The sequence below is a fragment of the Trachemys scripta genome, chromosome 18 (genome assembly GCF_013100865.1).
Source record: "Trachemys scripta elegans isolate TJP31775 chromosome 18, CAS_Tse_1.0, whole genome shotgun sequence".
NCBI classification, from domain to species: domain Eukaryota; kingdom Metazoa; phylum Chordata; order Testudines; family Emydidae; genus Trachemys; species Trachemys scripta.
This window is the reverse complement of record NC_048315.1, coordinates 16,115,201-16,140,804: the sequence shown is the minus strand read 5'-3', so window position 1 is coordinate 16,140,804 and position 25,604 is coordinate 16,115,201. Positions and strand designations below refer to the sequence as shown.

Here is a 25,604-nt window from a genome sequence, read left to right as displayed (position 1 = left end):
GGAGAATATGAATGTACATAATAAAACTTACCTGTTTGAGGGTCAGTTTGGAGGAAATGTTTTATGTTTTCAATCCAGCACCCATGGTGGTGCATGGACACACATTTTTTAAAACTTAATGGGAACTGGAGTATGGCCTAGTGGGAAGGGGACTAGACTGGCATTCTAGAGACCTGGCTTCTGTTCCTGCCACCAGTCTGCTGGTTTGACCTTGGACAAGTCATTTCATTGCTCTGTACCTCAGTTTTACTATCTGTAGAAATGGGATAGTTATAGTCACCTCCTTGTGTGAAGTGCATAGAGATCTACTGGTGCAAAGCACTGTTAGAGCTAGCTGCTATTATTAGTATTTATTTATTAGTGTCTGGGGCAATGGACTGGAAGACTTGGGTTTGATTCCTGGCTCGGTCACTGACCTGCCGTGTCACTTGGGCAAGTCACTTCCCCTCTGTGCCTGTTTCTCTCTTTCCCCCCCCCCCGGCCCCCACATCCCACCTTTTGCCTGTCTTGTTTCTTTAGATTGCAAGATCTTTGGGGCAGGGACTGTCCCTTGCCGTGTGGTTGTACAGCACTTAGCACAATGAGGTGCCAATTTTAATTGGGGTCTCTAAGTGCTACCCTACTGCAAATAATGTTTGGCTGACTGTTTAGAAGTGGGGTGCATCAGTAATTTGCAATGTCTTCAGTGGCAACGAGGGCTGTTCTGAAAATCAAGCTGCAGATTTTTGTGCGCATCTCTGGTGTGCAGCTGTCTGTCTGCTAATCTTCATGCCCCATGTGAATGTCCCTTTCTTCAGACTATAACCGGGGTGTGTCCAGTTCCATATTGACTACAGCAAACTATGCTGAAGATGGATGCAGAACCTGGCTCTGTATCCTATATCTAGAGGTCTGTTTGAAATTAACAATTCTCTTTCTTCCATTTTTATCCTTTAAAGAAAGTTGCCTCCTATCAATGAGGATGAAAAATAACAGAAAACGCTCGCTCAAAAGAATCCCAAATTCCCTCTGGAGCCCAGTAATCTCTTCACCAACAGAATGACTGATTACCATGGAGTTCTATTAATCAGATATTAATGATTATTATTGTCTCTCTTTAGTTAAAGCGTGAGCCTCTGCTGAAGGTCACTTTGAAGGTAGCACGTTCCCCACGAAAACTTGTCTAGGCACCTGCAAGCATCTAGCCAATAATTGGTTGCTATCAACATTATTTGCTTCTTTCTTCCTGTCCTGGGGAAGGAGAGGGGGCGATATGGGGAAGTGAAAATCTGCTGCAGCCAGTGCACTGAGGCAAGGAATCAATTAGTACTTTTCAAGCGAGCAGAGAGTGTACTCACAATGTTGTGGTTCAAAGGTTTGTTTTGAAACTTCTGTTATGGAGTTAATTAAAATGTTATCCATCCAAGCTATAAGGAACACTGATTGCTTGAGCAAGTCACACATCATTAGTTGTGTTCTTTGAAGCAATGCTCTGTGTTGAAGAAATTACTTTTAATAAGGACTCGTTGACAGTGCCACGAGGTTTCCGGGATTTTGTAAAATCAGCTACAGGTTAAAAAATGATTTAAATGAAATAGATCACATAAAATCCCACAACTAATTACAGACTTCTAAATCCGGGTTTCCCCTGCGCCAGTGCAGTGACATGGATCGAAATACCACAAAGAAGAATGATGAACGAATGTACTGTGGGCTTTACAGCCAGATGTGCTGCACTTTTACATGCATCTGGATGCTGAGTCACTGAGTATTTCATGGTTTCAGAGTAGCAGCTGTGTTTGTCTGTATCCGCAAAAAGAACAGGAGTACTTGTGGCACCTTAGAGACTAACAAATTTATTTGAGCATAAGCTTTCGTGGGCTAAAACCCACTTCATCAGATGCATAGAATGGAACATATAGTAAGAAAATATATATATATATATATATATATATATATATATATACACACACACATACAGATAACATGAAAAGGTGGAAGTAGCCATACCAACTGGAAGAGGCTAATTAATTCAGATGAGGTATTATCAGCAGGAGAAAAAAAACTTTTGTAGTGATAATCAAGATGGCCCATTTTAGACAGTTGACAAGAAGATGTGAGGATACTTAACATGGGGAAATAGATTCAATATGTGTAATGACCCAGCCACTCTGACCACTATGCTTACCTACATGCCTCCAGCTTCCATCCAGGACACACCACACTATCCATTATCTACAGCCAAGCTCTAAGATACAAAGGCATTTGCTCCAATCCCTCAGATAGAGGCAAACACCTACAAGATCTCTATCAAACATTCTTAAAACTACAATACCCACCTGCTGAAGTGAAAAAAACAGATTGACAGAGCCAGAAGAATACCCAGAAGTCACCTACCACAGGACAGGCCCAACAAAGAAAGTAACAGAATGCCACTAGCCATCACCTTCAGCCCCCAACTAAAACCTCTCCAGCGCATCATCAAGGCTCTACAACCTATCCTGAAAGATGATCTCTCGCTCTCACCGATTTTGGGAGACAGGCCAGTCCTCGCTTACAGATAGCCCCGCAACCTGAAGCAAATACGCGGTCTCTCAGGTGCTACAAGTACTCCTGTTCTTGAGTAATTTATGTCCTTGCGCTGCTGTTTTTTTTCTCTCCTGCTTCCTGCAATGAGTGCCTGATCTATTGGTATCTGTGGTTCGGGTCAGGCTCAGAATTTAATTTTTTCAGGAGAGAGGGGCTCAAGATTTTTGAGAAGTGTTTAGTGATTTGGGGTGCCTCCATTTTATGGCTGTCCAGCTTGAGACACCTTTAGAGGCTCCTGGTTTCCAGACCGTGCTGAGCTCTCATCCTTTGAAATCAGGCCCCTGGAAGGCATCTCCGATTGGGCACCTAGACTCGCTCGTCATTTTTGAACATCTTGGTCAAGGTGCCTACATTCTCCCTGGTTCTCAACCTTTCCAGACTACTGTACCCCTTTCAGGAGTCTGATTGGTCTCTGGTACCCCCAAGTTACATCTCACTTAAAATCTACTTGCTTACAAAATCAGACATTAAAATACAAAAGTGTCACAGCGCACTATTACTGAAAAATTGCTCTCTTTCTCATTTTACCATATATTATCAAATAAATCAATTGGAATATAAATATTGAACTTGCATTTCAGTGTATAATATACAGAGCAGTATAAACAAGTCATTGTTTGTATGCAATTTTAGTTTGTACTGACTTCGCTTGTGCTTTTTATGTAGCCTGCTGTAAAACTAAGCAAATACCTAGATGAGTTGATGTACCCCCTGGAAGACCTTCGTGCCCCCAGGGGTATGCGTACCTGGCTGAGTATCTCTGGCCTAAGGTGACCCTTGTGGCAATGGTCGTTTTCCCCTGCAGAGAAAGAGGAGCAATTTGTTCCCTGCTTCCCACTGAGATATTGCTGGAAGAGGTGCAGGGATATTTTTGTGCAATTCTCTTATTTTGACATTGGCTATTGAAGCAGGAGTAGTGTTGTGGGTAAAGCATGGGACCAGGATATATGTGTTCCATGATCACTGCTAATTTGCAAGTCAACGAACCCTTCTGGGCTTACCTGTAAAATGGGGATCATGGTATTTCCTTATGTCACAAGCAGTATTGTGAGGCTCAATGCGTTGACATTTGTAAAACGTATTAAGATTGTTGAGAGAAAGGGGTTACTTGTTCATTTTGATTTTTTTTTTTTAAATGAGAAACTAAGACACAAAATGGCGGTAGGCAAAAGAGTCACTTTTTCCTTTTTCAGGCAGGTGAAGTATGAATAAACATTGAGCCAAAAAGTAATGCTGGGAGTACTTTAATGAATATGCAAATGAAAATAAGTTATTAGCTCTCCTTCCTCACTAAGTAGACGATCTACAGTTTTCTTCATCATTCTCTTGTTCCCAATGTATGTAAAGAACCGCTTCTCACTGCTTTTTATGTCCCTTGCTAGGTGTAATTCATTTTGTGCCTTAGCCTTTCTGATTTAGTCCCTACATACTTGTGCTCTTCTTCTGTACGCCTCCTTAGCAATTTGTCCGTGTTTCCACTTTTTGATGGAGTCTTCCTATCTTTCCTTCTCATTGGAGTAGTTGGCAGTTGTGCCTTTAATATTGTGTCCTTGACCAATAGCGTAGCTAGCAGGGTGCAGGGGAAGCAGCCGCTTCCCCTCAGCAAATTTGCCAAAAGCGGCGCCTTTCCAAAGGCGGCCGGAGGAGCAAGCGGGGGGGTGTAGGCTGGCCGCCCACAGCACAGCCAGCAGCCATGGGGCGGGGCGGGCGGCGGGCGCGCGGCCGGAGGAGCAGGGGTGGGGGGTGCGGCATGAGGTGCGCGGCCGAGGGAGCGTGGGGGCTGGGGGGGGTTGCTGCTTAACATAACCATCGCACTGCCAAGCTGACCTGGGGGGGAATTCTGTCCTGACCCCAGATCTTGGGATTAGATGGATTCTGAGCATGTGCGCAAGCCTCACCAGCCAGGCATCTGTACTAGCTACTGATGAGACCCTTGCGCTGTTCTGCTGCCCACACCACAAAGCCAATGGTTGCTCCAGCATGGAGCGCAGCATGTGGCCCACAGCGCGGCCGGAAGAGGGGGAGTGGGCGCAGCATGGCGGCCGGAGGAGCCATGGTGGGGGGGGAGGCGTTGTAGCCGGAGGAGCTGGGGTGGGCGCGGAGCGGCCGGAGGAGGAGCCGGGGGGGGATGGCCATAGGGGGAACCGGGGGGGGCGCGCCTTTTTTATGTTTGCTCCCTCTCCTCTTAGAAGCAGGCTACGCCACTGTCCTTGACTAACTGCCAGCTCTCCTGAGCTCCTCCCGTATTTTCTTCCCATGGCACCTTACCTACCAGTTCACTAAGTTTGTTAATCTACTTTTTTTGAAGTGCCTTGTCCTTATTCTGCTGCTCTCACTCCTTCCTTTCCTTACAATCATGAAATCTATCATTTCATGATAGCTTTCACCCAAATTGCCTTCCGCCTTCAGATTCAGAACCAGTTGCTCCCTGTTGCTCGTAATGAAGTCTAAAGTAGGTGTCCCCTTGTTCCTTCGTCCGTTTTCTGAAACAAAAAGTTGTCCTCAATACATTCCAAGAATTTTTGTGTTTTGCTACATCACTGTTCCTGCTCCTCTTCATTGGGGTTTTGTGAGACTTTATTAATTAATGTTTGTAAAGTGGCTGAAGAGCCATAGATACTGCCATAGATAATGGCCATGTTTTGTTATAACAATATTATGGGTGGGAAGAATTATCCTGACCAGTTCGCACTGGTGTCTGCAGTCTCAGTCCTGCTCCGCATCTCTCTGCTAAAGCCCTGACCAGCTGCAATTGTGAGCAAATTCCACCTGGAAAAGCCAGTGACTTTATCCAACGTGTAATTGTGCCCGTTTCCCAGGTGAAGCCATAGGGAAGAACAGCGTGGTGCCCTTGCCCTACGAGAAGCTGATGAAAGAGCCAGGATTGCTCGCAGTTGCCGGCTTGCCTGAGGGACTTGGCTTCCGGAAGCCCACGGAATACGATGTGAAATCCCTGATGGCGATTTTGGAGCACAGCCACAGTATCCGGTTCAGGCTAAAAAGGTAACTTCATAAATCCTGAGAGGGTGGAAGCAGGGAGTCTTCACTTCTTGTCCACACTGAGCCAAGTCCAGAGAAGGACCCTCCCCTTTGAGTTCAGCGAGCTCTGAACTAGGCCTCTGAAGGGTTTTGTGTGGCAGCTGCATCACGTGAGGGGGAACACTGCAGAGCATGGTGCCGTTTGTCTCATTACACATGGGCTTGGCTGCTTTATGGGGCTCTCTGACAGCCACATAAAAAGCTGCCCTGGCTGAGTTAATTAACAGCTCGACGCCACCACTAATAATCACGTGCTGCCGTTTTCCACTGGTCTGCGAGGTGCAGATGTTCATTAAATACGGTGTGCTGCTCCCAGCACAGGTTTCTCATGTGAGCCTTGAAATGTAGGTGCAGCCATGTTAAATCAAGGCGTACAAAGACTCGGCACGCGTGTGAGAGACTAATTTATCATGGTCTGGGGGGCCGTGGGATCTTTACTTCACTATTGAAAGTGAAAACAATATCTAAGTGTTCCTAAACGTACAAGCTTTAATGACGTTCTTCTACGTGTCATTACATAGGAATTGTATGTATGATAAGCAGGATGCTCTTGCCTCACCAAAGGGAGTTCCAGTGTAAACCTCCTAAACCTCTTTTCCAGTCTAGAGAGAGTATTATACTGTGCTAGGTGGTCAGGATTTTTGCATGAAGGGGTGATATAGGGGCTAGGCACCCTTCATGCTATTATAGCCACATTTCCAAAAGTGGCCTCTAATTTCAGTCTTGTTCATTTTTGGCCCTGCCAAACTTGAGGCACGTTGGGCCTGATTTTAACAAGTGCCCTGTGCCTACAGTTTCCAATTTGAAACGAATTAGACCTGGGGATGCTCAGCACCTCTGAAATCGCTCGGTATGTCCAGTTGGGCATGTAAAATCAGAGAAATGGGCAGTTCTCTTCTGAAGCGGGTGTAGTTACTTGAGGTAAAATTCACCACGTTCAGATGGTCAGTACAAGGTCTTATGCACCACCTGAGTTCGCCTGAAGCCTTATTTTGAGTAGAACTAAGTGGTGCTTTATCCTTGACCGTGCATGATGGTGAATTCTATCCATAGTTTCACCCCTAAAGGTTGCACTGAGCGGTCTAATTCCTCTCCCCCGCTTGGGATATGGAACTAGGCCAGTTTTCACCACTTGTGGATCTGGCTCATAAAACGTATTGTAAAGACTGACATACCCTTCTGAAGAGAGAAGGGGAAAGAGACGAAAATAGGGAGTTAGCAGAGGGAGAAATTGGGGCAGGTTTACAACTCCTTTGACAGCTGTCGTAGATTGGAAATGATAAGCAGAGAAGAAGCTGGGCCAGTTATTAGAGCAGAGTGGAGATTGTACTTTCCACCCTGCTGGACTGTCTTGAAATGATTGTTTGGAAGCTGTCCTCTCCCTTTCCTCCCCATTGCTTTTTAGCTTGTTCTCCCGATGCGCGCCATTAAGACATGTAACATGGACAGCTTGGGCACAAGCCCACCCGTGCAGCTTTAAAGCTGTTGCAAACCGCTTTCCCCCCTTGGGTATATGAGCAAAACCTTTCTTCCTTGCTCCAGGAACCCTTGTGCCCCTGACCTATAGGACTGATTCAGCAGACATTTAATATCAAATGAGACTGCGATTGCATGCAGTGTTGCTGAGCCAAGCGGTGGTTCTTGTTGCTGATGTTGTTAGCTGTACGCAGGCTGTAGCGCGCAGTTCCTATGTCAGATGCCATACGATGGATCTTGAAAGTACCTGTGTTTTCCTCTTCTTTCTTTTTTTCCATTCAGGCCAGCAGACGAGCCCAGCAGAGAGGCGAACCCTAATGTAGAGTTGAATTGTACCTCTCTAGTATCCAAGGGCAGCCGGGATTCCGGTCCAAATAACCACATCACTAAACCAGCCAGTCAAGACACTCCATCCACTGTAGCCATGACCAATTTCTTATACGGTGTCTCGCTGCCTACGCAGATCGCCACGGACCTAAAGCAGGAGATGTCTGCCAGTCTGCACGGGGTGAATGCAGCCAGCGAGATGCTGATGCCCAGGCCCTCAGGAGAGCTGAAGGTGCCTTCCTCACAGGAGTACAGCGACTGCTGTGGTAATAGCCTTGTGTTTGCTCTCAAAGGAGGGCCTGGCCTAAAGCCCATTGAAGTTGATGGAGAGGCTCTCATTGACTTTGGTGGGCTTTGGGTCGGGCCCAAGATCTGTCTCGGAGAGACAAGGAGTAGTGTTGGGGGTTAACGCAGTTATTTCAGATTCCTCTAGGCCTGCCTCAGGTGGTCCATAGAATTTCACTGCACTCCCTGTCACCTTTGGGTATGTTTTAGCCTCGGGAGTGGGGAACCATTTGTGTCATGCCAGCACCTTTAGTTTAGCGCGTCTGGTGGATCGTCGGCGTATAACTGAGGAAAAGTCGTTCACGGGGGGGTGGGGAGAGGTGATCCAAAGGCCATCATTGCCAATGGAAAGGCTCCAGTTGATCTCAGGGGACTTTGGATTGGCTAGCCACTTGCTAGCTGTTCATTCTGAAATCCTCAGCACCACAAAACGCTTTCAACGGGGGCCATTGTGGCTTTCTAATGACAGCCCACTATATTCCTGTGGGTGTAGGGCGGCGGGATCAGAATCTGGATTTGGGCCTCACCCTCATTCCCTGGGACAACAAAGACTTGCTGTGTCCCGCTCCCCATGCACTCCCTTGTGTGGATCTAGAGTTGTACAATCCTCTCTGAGATGGGGCTTCTCTGCCACCGCTCCGGTGATCTGCCCCGTCCCAAGGCGCAGACCCCTGCCATTTCAGGAAGCAGAGCAGCGCGCGTGTGTGTACTACAGACAGAACTAACGAACAACATGTGGGGTTTTTTCCCTTTAAAATAACTGGTGCAGAGCCTTATGTACCTGAGATGGGGGAGAGCCCAGTTCTGAGGGGTCAGAGACTCAGCGGAGGGTTTTGAAGGGAATTCAAGGGCTCTTTTTTTCCTTTTGCATGGCTCTGTATTGAGAAGCTCTGAATGTGACTCTGTGGGCTTGCCGTAGAGTAGTAGCAATGTAGTGTACGTGGGCCACCAAATGGCTTTTTAATCCCTGTGTCCTCTAGGCCTGCTCTGATCAGGGTCAGGTGACATGATGGCTACAGCACCAGCGGCCAGTCTATACCAGATCACCCTTCCTCTTGCTGCCACAAGCGGAAAGGGTCCCCCTGCATTTCGGGATTATACACCTCCCTACAGCTCACCCCCAGTCCCTCCCTCCCTCGCTCGCTCAGGGATGAATATTGCCCAGAGAAGGGTTCAATGACTGGCCCAACGCCACGCAACAAGTCTGTGCCCAAGCTGGGAATAGAATGCAGGAGCCCCTGTTTCCCAGTCCTGTGCTCAGTCTGGCAGAGTCTAGGCCGTGGTGACCCTTCTGTGCCCGCTGGGGTGGGCCTCTTGCCCCTGCTTGTATTAGGTGATAGGGCTCTTATAGTTCCTTTTTCCTTGTGTCCAGGACAGAAATCTGCAGTCCCTGGTGGTCCGCTCATCCAGAATGTGCATTCGTCAAAGCGTATCCTCTTCTCCATCGTCCACGACAAAACAGGTGTGACGCTCACTGGGTCCGGGCGGGGGGGGGGGGGGGGGGGGGGGGGGGGCAGTGGGGGGGGGACGAGGGGGGGCACTGCCAGAAAGAGACAAGGGAAGGGAATGGCTTCTGGCAAAAGTCCCAGCCCCTGGCCGCTTCTGCTGTTTCCCCACTGCTCAGCATGGCTGCCGAAGTATTCGGCTCGCGGTGGTCGGTGCCATGCTCAATGCTCTGTCTGTCCCCAGATGCTTCTGGCTCATCCTCCACGAGGAGCTGCCGGGACCTCTGTCCCCTTCTGCCTCCTGAAGCTGGCCCCATAGAGAGCGAAGGCTCTGCACCCCCTTTAACAAAACTTGATCCTAGCTCCGTTGAGCTTAGTTGCAGTGTGTCAGCGTAGCAGCTGGAACCTCTCTCTGTACCTGTCTGTACCCACACCTCCCTCCCTGCCTCCTCACCCGAGTGCAACAGAGTCAGGAATTCCTCAGAGCGCCCCCTGTGAAGTGGGGAGACAGGCTGCCCATGTTATAAATGGGGAATTGAGGCACAACATGCCCAAAGGCTGTGGCTGACCATCCTTCCTGCTCTGCCTGGCTTTGCAAACAGAAAGGACAGACTGAAATCCCCATGTGGTTTCCAAATAATTAAAACACAACAGTTCTGTGGCTCTCTTCCACACAATGGGTGTCCCTGGTGTGCTGGGCAATTTCAAATGCAGAGGAAGATCCCATCCCTGGCCTGGGTATCGTGCAGTGTAACGAACAATTAGGCGTTCACTCTCCTAGATTTTCAATAGATGGGGCGGGGGGGCGGTAAGGGGAAGTTAATACAAGATTTAAAACTTCTTGTAATGATTTTTAAAGATTGGCTTATGGTTGGGCGTGTTCCGTTCTGAAGTTCTTTCATTTGAATGTTGGAAATGTAGAGTCATTTCCTTAGAGGTCCTTTTCACGCACGTGCAGCTGCAGAGGAGTACCCCGCAGGATGATGGGAGAAGCCTAGACCTTATCAACCAAGCTGGCAGCACTTGCTCAGGAAGGGGAAATAACTGTTTATAAGGCAGCCAAGCCTTGTTCCCGATTCCTAACACCTCGCAAGCGAAAAGTGCATCTGCTGTCTGTGTGCCATATGGAAGTTCCTTATTTTGTATATTTTGTTTTGCTAGATAAATGGGACAGTTTTATAAAAGAAACTGAAGATATCAACACCCTTAGGGAGTGCGTGCAAATTCTGTTTAACAGTAGATATGGTGAGTAGGAGTTAAAATTCCATTATGCATCTGCAGTGCTTGTGGTTTGCATAACATTATGTAGCAATCATTTTTGTTCCCTAACACAGCAGCAGAAGCCATATGCTAAACTCCCTTCCCTTTTTAACACTCCTCGCATGGCAGCTCCTAGGCTCATGGCTTCTATTTAAGGTTATGTCAATATTTCCATTCTGAATCCCCCATATCAAAGAATTTATAGCTTAGCTGCGAAGTGGCCCCAGTCTGAAACTTAATGCACAGGTTCTCAGCTTGAAAGCATGTCTTATGTACCTTCAGCAAAGTTTTAGGAGGAACAACTGAACCACGACTATTGGAAAATGAACGTAGTGCAAAAATAAAGATACTGGTTATTCCAGCTGCTTTTAACATCCTTGGAACTCATAAATGGCTTTGTTTTGTGGTGTTAAATTATGAATCCCCCTTTTTAAATAAACCCATAGGTTTATTTTCCTTAATCTTCTAGCCAGGCGAGCATCTGTAAGCAAACTAAATCAGTCATGAATGGAATAGATTCAATGGCCTCCGTTCATGAAGAACGAGTGTGCTTTCTGTAGTTCTTTCTATTGAAGAACAGCGTTATTATAGTTATACCCTGTTGTACCGTGGGCTTGTCAGATCTCACAAGCTAAGCAGGCTTGGGCTTGGTCAGTACTGAAGTGGGTGACCTCCAGAGAAAAGCTGGCTGTGATAGGGGTAGTGTTGAAGCTTGCGTGAGGCATCTCTGTATCTTGATCTAAGTTGTCACAGGGTCCACCCAGCTCTATACATAAGACTGCACGGGTTTCTCCTGGGTGGTGGTGGTTGCTGTTTCTAGGTACCTCTGTACGTCACCTGATTTGAGTAGCGTGAGATGTACCTCAGCATTTTTTAAATTTAGTTTAGATTTTGTTTGTCCTTTGCTTTATTTCTCTGTTTAACTTCTCCCTTAGGGGTAACTTTTGGCAGTGACGAGGGATAAGTTAAGCTTGGAGCCCGGGGCTCTGTTGCTGGAAAAAGGAGGATAGTAGGACAGCAGACATCTACCTGTTTTGTAGATCTACTTGAATTTGTTGAATTACGTTGTCCTCACCTTCTCTTTGTCTTCTTTAAAAAAAAAATCCAGTTGGAAATTAAAGCCATCTGTTAACCTTTCAGCTGAAGCTTTGGGTTTGGACCACATGGTTCCCGTGCCATACCGGAAGATTGCCTGCGACCCAGAGGCAGTAGAAATAATTGGGATCCCTGACAAAATACCCTTCAAACGACCCTGTACCTATGGTGTCCCCAAGCTCAAACGAATCCTGGAGGAAAGACACAACATCCACTTTGTCATTAAAAGGTACACAGCTAATCAGAGATATTTCAAAGTGGTGACATGGATGATGTTTTAGTCTGCCTGTTTTGTGTGAGCGTGTAGGTAGTGTTTTGTTCTAAATTTAGTTCCTAAATAGTAACCAGAAAATTGTATTCTGTTGTGTTTTTTTTTTTTTTTTTAAATTACATAATGGCAGCAAATATTGGATCACTTTTTCTATTCGCCCACTCTGTGTTTGAAACAAACTTCCACACAGAAGAATGTTTCCACTGGAGGCAGAGAGATGGGTTCCCCTGGAATCAGTTTGGGAATGAAAGAGTAGTAAGCACGTTGGGCAGATTCAACACCTGGGAAAAGATTTTTCCAGTATGGTTTTACAGAGGGGGGTGGTTGTGGTTGTTGTTGTTGTTGTTTTGTTTTTTTTTAAACTAACTGTGATGGTTAATAGATCTAAAACTTGACTTACCACATGCTATGTAAATAATTACTTTGTTTTTTGCAAACAGATATGTGGATTTTGATATCCCTCCCTCCCCCCCAATTCGCTGTTTTTCCAGCGCGCTCAATTTTTTTTTGCATTTAACAAAAACCAAATCTATGCCAGTTGCCCAGTATTTATAATCATCCCTACAATAACAAACCACGAATGTTATGTCACAAATGCTTCAGTGACAATGGCTCTAGATTAGCTTAAACCTTTCAAGAGTTTTATCTGCCTGCACATTAAGTAGGCTGTCAAAATGACACATGACAAATTCAAAATGTGCTAGCTGAGTGCATATTGAGATATATATGGTAATTTCCCCCCTACCTATTTGCCTGATAACCACAGGTATGTTCAGTTTTTTATAGTGGTTTCTACTTTTTGCACTAGAATAGGAATAAGGTGGAAAGTTGCACAATTATTTCATCATTTTCAGTGTGTATAATCCCTCCTCATCTCTCCAGCAGGGACACTGTTTCCTATCTAGCTCGGTCAGCTGATCACCATAGTACTCAGCACCTCGGAATCATGATGTGTATCACGCCCGTGGGGCAGGGCAGTGCTGTTATCCCCATTGTACATGTGGGGAACTGAGGCGCAGAGGGATTTGCCCAAGGTTTATGGTGGAGCAAGTTTCAGGCTGATGCCCTAACAATCCTTCCTCTCCTCATCATTTTGTGAGGTTCCCTCCCCGATGTGTCTTTTTTTGTTTCCCCCTTCTTGGGCTCATCTGAAACAGAGAAAATTCTTAACATAATTTTCATCCTTACTCAGAGCTGCTGGTTTCTGTCATCAACAAAAGCTCCCTTTATTGGGGGAGGGAGAAAAAAACCACACCTTTAATTACAAGTTATTTTGAGGAAACTCAATAATTCCCTTAGTAAAGTCTTTGTTAGCACCTACAAAATGCAGTGTTGTTACATTAGTGTTCTTTATTGTGTCCAAAGGCACCTATCAGGGCTGGAATCCCTTAGTGCTAGGGCTATAAAAACATCAAAGAAATAGGACCTCCGTGCCAGATCTGAATTTCTAGACACCTACTGCCACTCAATTTCCAGCTGAAAAATCAGTGAATCCAGTCATGAATTCTTCACTTTCCCTTTAATCAACTGGTACGATGACTCCTGTTTATTTTATGTCACGGGAAATTGTTCTTATGTAGGATGAGGGGCTGTAGATGAGGCAAGATTAATCCTTTTTTGAGAGAGGCCTTGTGCCAACCCCTCTAATCTGAATTATGCAGTTTGGACTCCTCCCCAGTTCTTTTGCAGTGCACATAGCAATAGTTTATTAATCTCGTGGCCCATTGTGATTCCTTTAGAAAATAGATACACTCCAGTGCACTGGCTCTCCCCCAATCAATAGACGCAGTGAATAATGACACCCCAGTTTAAAGCAGTGTGTCCACTCGTTTGTCACTAGACCTGTGCTGAAGATAGAGGTTCTGTTTCACTACGGATTTTTAGATTCCAAGATTTGGCTTCATGCTGAAGTGGAATGGAAGCTGAAAATCGTGATATGCTTCCAAAGAAAAATTCCGAAAATATTTTTGTTTCAAGTCAATTGGAACATTGGGTTTTTGACAACATTTTAATTTTCGTTTTTGACTTTTTTAAAATTCTGTAGTGTGTAATATACCAAATTTAAAAAAAATGAACCAAGTCGGACTGTTTCATTTCTGAAAATATCAGAACGGGGCGTTTCAACATGCTTGGAACTTTTCCTCGTTTTTCTTCCAAAACAAATCTCAGGGAAAAAGAGCTGATTTTGCACCGTGTTTCGGTGTTGATGGGTCTGCGTATTCTGATAAAATAAGGTTCCATCGAAGTTTCTCCAACCAGCTCTAATCGTAACATGTCGTTCTGAACGAAGGCCGGTAGTTTCCAATGCATTGGTAGAAGGTTGAAAGAATGACAGAAAGTGAAGCTCAGGCTATTGGAAATTAGAGCAAGAAGGAAAAAACAAAACAACCCATCCCTGACTCAACGAAGTTCTTAAACACGTGCCTAACTTTAAGTGTGTGTGTAATCCCATGGAGTCAAGGGGCTTGGGTCTCCATTGCCTTGCACCTCGTAGCATTTACACCAATGCAAAATGAGTGCAAATGGGGTGTAAAACACTGCAAAATCAGGCCCCAATCCAGCAAGGCGGCTATTATTTATTTATTTATTTATTTATTTATTATCCTTTTATTTGTATTGCAATAGTGCCTAGGAGCCCCAATCACGGAACAGGACCCCACTGTGCAAGATGCTGTACGAACAGAGAATAAAAAGACAGTTTCTGCCCCAAATCGTTTCCCATCTAAGACAGGAGACAGCAGATGGTTACAGGTGGATGGGAGAGTGCAAGGAAAAGATGACACCATATTAGTCAGCATTCTAGGTAGTGGTCCCAGCACACCAGTGGCCTAACCTTTGTTAGGTTTTATTGTAGGTATCATGACAAAGGAGAGTTTTAAAGAGGGATTTGAAGGAGGATTGGGAGGTGGCTTTGCAGATGTTTTGGGGGAGCTGCTCTGAAGTGTGAGCGGGTAGCATGGGACAAAGCATGAAGGTGCTTATTGGAAAATATAAATATAACAGGTGGGCAATGGAGGCTGGCATTGTTGGCTTAAAGTTAAGCACATGCTTAGGTACTTTGTTGGATCAGAGCCTTAGAACAAAGAATCAGGCCCCATGCAACTACTCACATGCTTAAAGTTATGCACGATCTTAAATGATTTGCTAGGTCAGCATCTTAGTGTTCAGAGAGAAACCTCAGCATCTTGGTATTCAGAGAGAAACCTAAATTCTTTTAGGTCGTGGGCATAAGGTGAATTGCCGACAGTGAGAAACATTCTTCAGTCCTAAATTTAGTCATTTAGTGGTCTATTGATAGCTGCTCTTATGGAAGTTTCTTTCTTTCTGCTCGCATAAGAGCTGTTGGACTGAGCTTAGTGAACACTTTATTAAGATGAGTTTTTATAGGAAACTTACCCATGGTCCCAAAATTGCATATTTACAAAAGATGGACAAGATTGCAAATATTCCTGCCATAATGGTAAATGGGCTAGACTGAATAGCAGAATTAAAAGCCGTCTTGAACTGTCTTGGCCCCATAGCCGCCTGCTAAAGCCAGAAAGTAACAGTTTTATTTAATACAGTTAGTAAAATGGAGATCATGACTTAGAAGCAGATGTTAAGGTGCTTTAGATGAAAGACACATGTTGTTAGTTGTTCGATTGCACAAGAAAATACAGGGTGGTTGTTTTTTTTCAAGGAAAAGGAACAAATAAACGCAACACGATTCTTACTCAATATATTGTTAATAAACGATACCTGAAATTCATTCACTAGATGCTCCTGTTTCTTTTCTTTTCCCCCTTCTAGGATGTTTGATGAGAGAATTTTTACAGGTACGTTAATAACATTCTTTGATTTATTGTCTGTGAAGTGAAAGAGAACACACAGAAATAGAGTTAAAATGATGTAATCATTTAAATAGCCATAAGTGAAGGGCATATGTAGTTGTGTTCACCAAAGATAAAACCTCATTTACATAATATACACAAGTAGAAGAAAATTCACTCCATGCATAGGACTTATGCACCACTTAAGTCTAAGTTTAGCCCTTCAAATAGGGCTGAAGTGAGACGTAAGTCGTGCATAGGCCATGAGCTGGCTTTGTGCACAAGGTAAATTTCACCCCTAGAAAGCCATGGAATATTTGAATTGTACTTACAAGGCAGAAGACACACACTGTGGATTCCCATTTATAAGTTATTCTCTCTCCCTTGCATATAAATACCCAACTACTTCAATTTAACTACTTGGCTTTGTCTTTTGCTCCTTTTTACTTGTACTGCGAACAGTGTAATATGAAAGAGACACCATTTCAAGCAACTTTTAGCAAATAAAACGAGGCATATATTAGTAAGATCTGAGCGCTCCTTTCAAAATACTATGAAAAGACACCCAAAAGATTGCTCCAGTGGCTTTTTCCTATCTTAACCTGATGTATATCTGAAAAGTTACTGTAAAAATGGCACCATCTGGTCATGTGTTTGTCTGCTGATGATTTCAGACCCAATGGGCTCAGTTTACAAGTGAAAACTTATTTTCTCTAACTAAGGCTGGGATCTGAGAGTCAAGCTGGGTGCTTTTATCACCAGTTATAAAGGTTCTACAAGCCACATTAACCCTTCAATGGCACCTGTACAACCTTGTTATGTTGCTGGTAAGCCCTCCCTCGCACCCACGAAACCCCTTTGCCTACAGTGGGGTTTGCGGAAGTGTAACTGACTGGAAATTAGGAAACAATTCCATTGTTGTTGCACAGGATTGGAACACGTTCCAGCTTACTCCCTCCGAGCTGTGTGATCTCTGCAAGGCTAACAGAAGCAAAAAGTCAGCAGATCTGAATACACAAAAGAACTGAGTCTGCTGAGTAAGGAGGTGCCATTTTTACTTTACGCTTTGTCGGAACGGAGCTGCACTTTAAGTTGCCATCTACAAAGTATCCCAAGGTTTCCACTGCAGTTTTGCTCAACATTTAATTAAAAACCCACCGCTCCTAGGAAACCTATTTTTGCGGCTCCCTGGGCAGCTTCATTGTTACAAGAGCAAGATTTTGGTGCACGGGAAGGACCCAGTTGAACTGTGGGAAGCATCTTTAATGCTCCATGCTGCTTGGTGTTCCCGTTGCGAAACCTTGCCCTCCTTTACATGCCGGAGCCTAAAGGAAAAGGGACTTTACATTGCCATCGATTGTACACGCTTCAAAAGGAGGTAGCTGCAATGTGACTTAGAGCTGAGTAAAGTTCAAGTATTACAGATGATAATGAGACACCTGCCTGGTTTGTGCAGCTTGTCAGAATAATTCTGCTCCCTCCTTCCCCCAGATCTAGCTAATCCTCCAGTCTCCATTCACCTGCTCTCTAGCACCTGATTTTCATTTCCTTTGCTGTCTTCGTAGTGCTCTTTTCATCTCTAAGATCATTGCTGGAGCTTGATTACTGAGGAGCAGGGGAAGGGCAAAGAGAGAAGGTTTTCATGGCAGCTAAATGCTTATTTTTCTCCTTGTCTCAATTTGTTATGCCCCTTCTCTCTCACGCACAAAGGGCAGATTTTATATGCTCAGGCCATGGTGCTGCTCTCCCCCCCCCCCCCCCCCCGCTCGCCCCCGCCGCCTCTTCTCTCACCACGTACAGATTAGAAAACACTTTTATTCGAAGTAGAATGTGATGCCTTTGGCCAAGTAGCAGCCTACAGGATACCACTGGCCTGTAGGTCAATTTGTGTGGCTGGTGGTTGCTCTGTGCCTTGCCTCCCTACAGGGCGCCCACTTTTATCTGTGCTAAGCTCTGAACTGGCCGTCCTGTGTCAGATTGTTCAACGCAATGCACACTGGGCCCCTCCCAACCTGACTCCTGTGCTCAGGAATTCGGGCCACCTGAGGCTATGCAACAAGAATATCAAACAATTCACCGGGAAGGGAAGAGGGTGGAGCCCAGCATACCGGCACCTGGGAACTGAATTCATCTTCTAGGTACTTGCCCCCGGAGAAGTGAGGAATCCCGGTGAATTGAAAGAGGAGACATGGAGGACCCAAAACAATAGGAAGGCCTGGTAAACGAAGATCCATCGAGAGAGGCATGTGTAAATGGGAGTCATCCTCAATGCCTCCCCGCCACCGGAACCGTCCTGCTCCCGGCCAACACTAGTGAAACTGCCTCCATAAAACGTTTCCTGAGGATTTTTTCCCCTCAAGCCTTTCGCTGCATTCAGTAGTATTACCCTAACTAGCCATCCCTGTGCGAGGAGGTCTGGCTCAAATGCAAAGGTGCCCATCTCCCAGGAGGTCCTGCATCTCTTCTTGCTGGAAGGACTTTTCTCCTAGAATGGCGAGAAGGCAATTACCAAGCAGAATTTCCTGTGCTAGATCATACTAATGCTACAGGGTAACCGAGAGAAGGTGTCCCCGTATCTTTGGGTTGTCTGTACTGCAGTCACAGGGCGACTGCTGCTTGAGTAGACCTACCCGAGCTCACTTTAATCAGGCCCGCTCAGATCCAGCAGCACTTGCTTCAGTGCAGGCTAGCCCTGTGAGTAATTACCCAGGGTTCCAGACAGGCTTGTTCAGCCCACACTGAAGTGCCCTCTGGTCCTGGACTGAAGCTAGCTTAAAGCTAGCTCGTTCTGTCCAAGTCACACCCTCTGATTGCTGTATTGACAAACCCTTTATGCGTAACCCAGGCACTCACTCTTTCTGCATCACAAGCTGCTGACTAGCTTTGTAAATCCAGGAGAGGACCGACGTGTAGTTTAGTGAGCTGTGCTGCTAGCATTCAAATTCTTCTGTGGTTAATTCTGGTTGTGCTTTTCATTACCAAACCTTGCTGCGGAACTGGGACCAGGAAGTAAATTTACCAAAGATCCTACCAAACTGGAGCCCTCCAGCCCATCGGGGGAAATCTCTCCGGAACCACACAGAATGGCAGTGCTAGACCTGGCAGGGACTTCTCAGGCTAATAACAGGTATGTGGCTTTCATCTCCACCTAAGCAGTTTCCTCCGTAATGACTAGAGGCTAGATTGTGACCCCCTCAGCCCATGTGCAGCCCCACTGGGGTCCACTTGAACCGCTGGTGGAGCGAGGTTCTGCTCACAATGAGGGTGAGAGTCTTGCTCTGTGGAAGCACTGATCATCGCCTCTCTGACATATACTGTGTCTTTCATTGGTTTCCAATGCTATGCAGCAACGAGCTGGAAACCTTCCCATTTCAAATGCATAGGATTTTTTTTTTTTTAACCTGGTGCAGTAGGGTTGACATTACTAGTAAAGCTGTAAGTGAGAAAAAGTCTAATCAGCCTTCATTTGTCAGGCTTTTACTGCACGAGGCTAGTGAGGGAGTCGCTGTTAGTCACAGCAATGCTGGGAAATCCAGGGGGGAGGAGAACGTTAAAACAAAAAGTGAAAAGTATGCACTCAGTTAGCCCAAGCGCTTCCGCGCGTGCGTGTCTGTGTAAGAGAAGAGAGATGGTTTATATCACTTACCGTACGCACTCAGGACCAGATGTGGGAGTCAAAGGAAGTGAGTTTTTTGCCTGAGTGAAAACTGAATAAGAACTTCAGGATTTGCCCCCAAATTAGGTCCAGGTCTGAGCCTTTCAGTGTGGTGTAGTGTCCAGTTTGTGCTGCCTGTCTGTTTAGATTGCAAACTCCTCAGGGCAGGGACTGTATCCTCTTTTGTCACTTGTGCAGTGCTGAGCACACTGTTGGCACTGGAAAGATTTCCAGAGACGCGGTTGCTACAAGTGGAAGCTGTGTGTATATGTGTGTGTGTGTGTGTGTGTGTGTGTGTATATATATATATATATAATTTGTCATGCTGTGAGTTTGGAGCGTACTCTGCAATCCTCTGCTAGCAGCTGTCTGAAATCTGGAAAGCACATGAGTAAGGGGAGTGAGATGGAAGGCACCGAATGGTGTTGCTGGTAATGTGGTAACTGCAAGTGCTTTGTTTTGGCACAATAATGAAAACCAAGGGGCTCATTTTTCACTTTTGATGGTGTGCCCACCCTTACTGCCGTTGGCAAACCACTAGAGAAATCAGAACATCCCGATATTGTGAGCTGATACAAAAAAAAAAGAGATCAAAACCACCGAGTTTGAACAAAAGGGGTCAGATCACAACTGTGTGCAAACAAGCTAGAAGATTTCCTTCCTGAATTATCTAAGATGCCTAAAGTAAGTCTAAAAATTCACCATCAGACTGCAGTCTAACAGGTCACACTTGATAAGAAGGGTACATTCGTAACTGATTGATAGGTGTTTTGACAAATGTCTAATCAAATTCATAGAGGCCAGCAGATGATGGGACGCTAGATGAGGAGGGCTCTAAGAATTCTTTCCCAGGTGTCTGGCTGTTGAGTATTGCCCACATACTCAGGATCCAACTGATTGCCATATTTGGGGTCGGGAAGAAAGTTTCCCCCCAAGTCAGATTGGCAGAGACCCTGGGGATTTTTTGCCTTCCTCTGCAGCGTGGTCCATAGTTTATAACCATCTATCAAGCCTTCAAGTGATGCATGTGTAACCACGTGTAACACACATGACGTATGCCTATGATATTCTTATAACACCTATTGATTAGGTATTAACTCTGTATGAACGAAGTGTAAATGTAGTGACATGTGACTACAGACGGCAAGGGGAGAGATGTTCTGGTGTGTGACCAGCTTAATGTTGCTGAGACGCCAGGTACATGGTGGTATGTGGCTGCAGCGCTCTGGGTGCTGGTGTTACCCCAGAGGGGTGTGATTCCTTCCACAGCCCCCGGGGTGTGCCAGGGGATAGGGGCTATTCTGTGACACCCCATTTGGGGGATCAGCCAACTCCCACTTCCCTCCTCCCACATGCCCAACCAGCTTTGCCAGGTGAAATCCTGGTCCCAGTGAAGCCCAGGGCAAAACTCCCATGGTGCTCTGGGGCTAACCCCAGGCCTGTGGGAGCTGGGCTGGTGGACGCAGTGTTTCCATGCCAACACGTTCATACTTCACTACGCAGACCTCCTGACTTGGGTCTGCAGCTTGAGCTGCATCCGCACTGCAGCATGATAAGGCTTAGACCCCAGTCTCAGCGGGAGTGGGGCTCTGCTCTCCCCCCAGCAAGACTCTAAGATGGGGCAGGCAAACTTTTTGGCCCGAGGGCCGCATCGGGTTTCGGAAATTGTATGGAGGGCCGGTTAGGGGAGGCTGTGCCGCCCCAAACAGCCAGGCGTGGCCTGGCCCCCGCCCCCTGCTCTCGCCCCCTGACGGCCCCCCCAGGACTCCTGCCCCATCTACACACATGCCCCCCTCCCTGTCCCCTGACCGCCCCTGGAACCCCTGCCTCTGACTGCCCCCCGCTCCCCCATCCAACCCCCCCTCCTGCCTGACTGCTCCCCCCCCCGGGACTCCTGCACTCATTCAACCCCCTGTTCCCTGCCTTCTGACCGCCCCGACCCCTATCCACACCCCCGCCCCCTGACCACCACCCCAAACTCCCTGGCCCTCTATCAAACCCCACCTGCCCCCTTACCGTGCTGCCTGGAGCACCGGTGGCTGGTTGCACGGCTCCAGCCACCCCACTGCGCAGCACAGAGCACTGGGTCAGGTTGCAGCTCTGCACCAGCAGTGCGGCGCGCTGAGGCTGTGTGGGAGGGGCCGGGGGCTAGCCTCCCGGGCCAGGAGCTCGGGGGCTGGGCAGGAGGGTCCCGCAGGCCGGGTGTGGCCCGCGGGCGGTAGTTTGCCCACCTCTGCTCTAGGACCAGGCCCTGAGTGCTTGTTGACACGAGTCAGACGGCTTTGTGTGTGCATGGAAGGGGCGCTTGGGGGTCAAACCTGAGCTTAGTGTGTGGTGTAGACGTACCCACTGAGGTTAATAACATTCTAGCCCTGAAGGCCTTGGGGCGTTTGGCACTGGTTGCAACATCCTGTTTAATTTTGTGATGGATAGTGAATCCCACAGGAAAAAGGTCTTTACAAATATCCTGAGATAACTACGGCTGAGGGCAGGGACTGGCTCTGCCTTTGAATTGCTGTGTCACAAGTAATAACGATGATGCCCTGTACAGGACACATACGCTCGACTAGTGAGTGCTGCTTGGTGTACTTAGGGCATGCCGAGTTGATCCAGTTTAACTGAAAGTGGGATTTTAAAATCAAATTCACTTAAACTGGCCCCAAAGGCTGTTGTGTCCACATTCTTATTTTAGTTTAAACCAGGCTTATTTAAATACAAGAGCTAGGTGGTATTCTATTTTATTTGCTGAAGTTGATTAGGAGCAGATGAAAGCTAAACCTAATTAAGATTCTCTTAAAACAGAGAGAAGAGACACGGCCTTTTGCATTGTTTTTACTAAACTGTGTGATGTGACCCACCCGCTTCTATGTGTTACAGATTCATAAATAATATGAGTTTGTTACAGCCCCCGGCTACAGACCCTTGGCTTTTTAGCTTGGTCAATTGCAGTTCATGCTGTAGCCCGGCAGCCCCTGGTGCATAGGTCAAGCTGACAGCCGTCGCATGCGGACAAGGCTGTATTTTCCAAGAATGGATAAACTTGTTGCTTTGGTGAGGGTCTAATGGGGAAATAAGTAAACATGTGGAACACGTGACTGAAAAGGCTGCTGTTGAATCAATTCCTCTTTGTCCAGAGCTGGCTGTCACATGCTGAGCGCGGAACTATCACAGAGTATTTTAGCACAAGGAATGTATTGATCCAAAATTCTTAACACCTGACAGTCACATTCTCCGTATTCTTCAGCGCCCGAGACCAGGAGTAGATTTGTGTGATGATATTGACTTTAAGGCAACAAGCGCTGGGAAGCGGACAGAGCTTAGAGTGGAATTTGGTTCATGCTCTGTATCGTGCCATTTCGCATACATTTGTGGGATGGATACTCTTGCACTAGTCTCAGCCAAGCAAAAAACTTGGGAAAAAGTCTCTGGAGCAAGAGGGAGTCTTCAAAAACTGTGAAAATTGTCAGGCCTTTGCTCTTCTTGTTCAAGTGCTAGAACTTGCAAAGGAGACCGCTTCTTTGACTGCCGCCCCAGGTTTAAGAAATATGGCTCAGGCAAAGGTTGCCTCTTACAAGCAGAATCCAACATCACAATGTCACAGCGCTTTGGCAAGTATTCATCAAGGTATATAGGCACATGCTGAACTTTAAGCCTCGGAGCGATCATGTTCCTCTTCAGTAAAACACTTAAACATATGCTTAAGTGTTTTGCTGAATCAGGCCTCAGATGAACAATTGCAACTGGGGAGTCTGTAATTTCAGTTGTGGTATTGGATTGCACAATGTATGTATATTGCTAAAGGAAGTGATACATTGTATGAATTGATTATACTGGTAATAAGTTGTTGAAATTAAGAATTGATATATAAATATAGGGCTCACTCATTAAAGTCAATTAAAGGGTTTTATTGACTTCAGTGGGCACTGGATTGGGTCTTTGCTTATATTGGAATACTATTATATAGGTATATTGTATAGGTAGGTATATTGCATAGATGGAAAAGCTCTATTGTCTACTTGACTATGCATAGTCTTTGCTAAATGAGAGCATAATGGGTAGTGCAAATTAGGACCTGATCTTGCACCGCTGATGGTAATCAGGGTTTGGCTGTTCTGTCTAGATGGATGCTTACGCAGCCCTCGTTACGATAGTACCTGAAATTGTTACTGTTCATTTTCACAACACCCCAGGGAGGCAGGACAGTGCTGCTATCCCCATTTTACAGATGGGGAACAGGTTGCCGAACGCCCTGAAGCCCAAGGGTTTACATCCCTTCCAAAAACTCTTGTTTGGTTTTTGTAATATTTAGCATGTATTCGAATAGCTGTGGGTAGCCTTGCTCTCCATATAAATCCTTACATCCTTAGAGAGGGATTTTCAAAAGCATTCCTGGCTGGCTTCACTCTGTTCCCATGGAAGTCAATGGTGCCACTCTCGTTGTCTTCGGTGGGTGCAGATTCAGTCAAACGACGAGTTCTGGGCAGAAGACCTAGCACTCTCTCCCATCAGCTTAAAGCATCTTCACCAGAATCGCTAACGGGGACAGCTGCGCTGATGCAAGTTTGCGGTGTAGACCTGAGGTTTGTTGTTAAAACTCAGTGAGGTTCTCCTCTTTCTTTACATCGATGTTACTTCATTGACATCTGTGGATTTACTCCTGGTTTGCACTGATGTGACTGAGTGGGGACTCAGAACCCAGGGGGCTTGGATACTTAAAAACCCAAGACAACGCATGCTTTAGCCTCCAGTAGGTCATTGGCCAGAAGATTGATCTCATTCATGGCAATGCTTGAAATGTTTGCAGGGTTTCAGATGTGCAGGATGGTACCTGAATCTTCCCAGAAGTTCAGATATATAATAGCACTGTTAAGGGGGGAAACTGAGCTTGATTTGAGACCCATCTATCTTAAGAACATTTTCAAACATTTCCTCTGCAGTAGCGGCACATATGTAATTACCCCAGTGAAAACCTCTACTGCAGAAACGTGTCACACTGGTAAGTTAAGTGGCATTGCCCATCCAAAAGTCATGCAAGACAAACCGTCTGTGCCACACCATGCCATCCTGGGGTGTGTCTCACTTCCTTATGAAATGTATTATAATGTTCTGATTTGCTGGCGAGTTGTATAAGCCTTAAAGAAGGGAATTTGCAATGGTTTACTGACACCAGAAACCCTGAGAGCTGTCATGAATTCTTTCAACTGGAGCCCGGGAGTGCTCTGCTGCTAGGATCGTCAGGGTGGGATCTTTATTTTTTCCTTATGCAGAGGAAGTATTGAAGTTGGAGCTAGTTTTTTTTAATCAGTCCCTTGAAAATGCCCCTCTTTTGTCTATTTGCTGCACTGTATATAAGCATGTTTTGTTTTTTTTTAAGCTATCCATTGATCGTTCCTTTACCATGTCTCCTGTCTGCTTCTCCTTGTCAGGTCTGAGAAGAGTAGTGTTTCTGAAGACTGTGAACCAGGTGAGCAAGAAATAATTGCTGCTTTCTACTGAAAAAGTGTAATGGTGAGGGACAAAAAAAAAAAAAAAAAAAGTCCTGGTACCTTCTAATAAATATCAGATTTCCCCGGGAAGCAGATAAACTCTCCAGTTCTTTGGCTGAGATGATGACATGCCACATGAAATGCATTTGCTGAGTGCGCACTCTCCCAGCAATGTGCTGCAGTTATGGCTGTTGTAATGAAACCTTTCAATACAAATGACAAAAGTGTAGCAAACATTGCTGCCTATCACGGCTCCCCATAGTGTATTATACTTTCCATTGTGTGGGGCTTGGAATCTCTGAATGCTTCTATTGAATAGTTTATAGGAAGAGATATGTCATGGGGAGGACAATGCCTTCTATATTGTGTATTTTGATGTGCAATAAACAATTCTGTGAATCTCTGTATGAGGGATGTTGTGTGTCTTGTACATACACACACACACGCTCCCTCTTTAAAATGAGCCCATCTGAGTGGGAATGCATCATTATTTAAAAACAAATACAAAAGATAATAACAACAAGAATACCTACCCAGGAGAGTAAGCTGAATAAAGGTGGGAAAAAGCCTGAGAAAATAGACCAGACTCGTTCTGTGCCCTGACGGCCTACAGACTGTGGCTCTGATATACTAGTGGGAAGAGTGAATTACAGTCAAGGATCCTTTCTAGAGAGCTTCCTTTAGACACATCTCTGAAATCTTTTTGACGTGAATTGATCGTCACAATACCCCTTGGAGGCAGAGAAGTGAGTAAGTATTTTCCCCATTTCACAGACAGGGAAGCAGAGATACTCGTCCTATGGCCTTTCGGGCAGGCCTTGATGCAACAGAACACTTTGACGATAATAGAACAGAAATACTTGCTGCACCTTAGAGACTAACAAATTT

The 25,604-nt window shown here is 45.9% G+C and overlaps 1 protein-coding gene across 6 annotated transcripts in view; it reads left to right on the top strand.

Annotated features, from left to right (window-relative positions):
- GTF2IRD1 (GTF2I repeat domain containing 1) overlaps positions 1–25,604 on the top strand; it is a 170,939-nt gene that overhangs the window by 89,927 nt on the left and 55,408 nt on the right. For all 6 annotated transcript variants that reach the window (XM_034752965.1, XM_034752961.1, XM_034752962.1 and 3 more), the window contains 8 exons: positions 5,388–5,571; positions 7,366–7,676; positions 9,068–9,157; positions 10,302–10,385; positions 11,541–11,724; positions 15,556–15,581; positions 18,582–18,702; positions 24,657–24,694. In XM_034752965.1, coding sequence (XP_034608856.1) covers positions 5,388–5,571; positions 7,366–7,676; positions 9,068–9,157; positions 10,302–10,385; positions 11,541–11,724; positions 15,556–15,581; positions 18,582–18,702; positions 24,657–24,694 — 1,038 coding nt within the window. The remainder of the gene's footprint in view (positions 1–5,387; positions 5,572–7,365; positions 7,677–9,067; positions 9,158–10,301; positions 10,386–11,540; positions 11,725–15,555; positions 15,582–18,581; positions 18,703–24,656; positions 24,695–25,604) is intronic.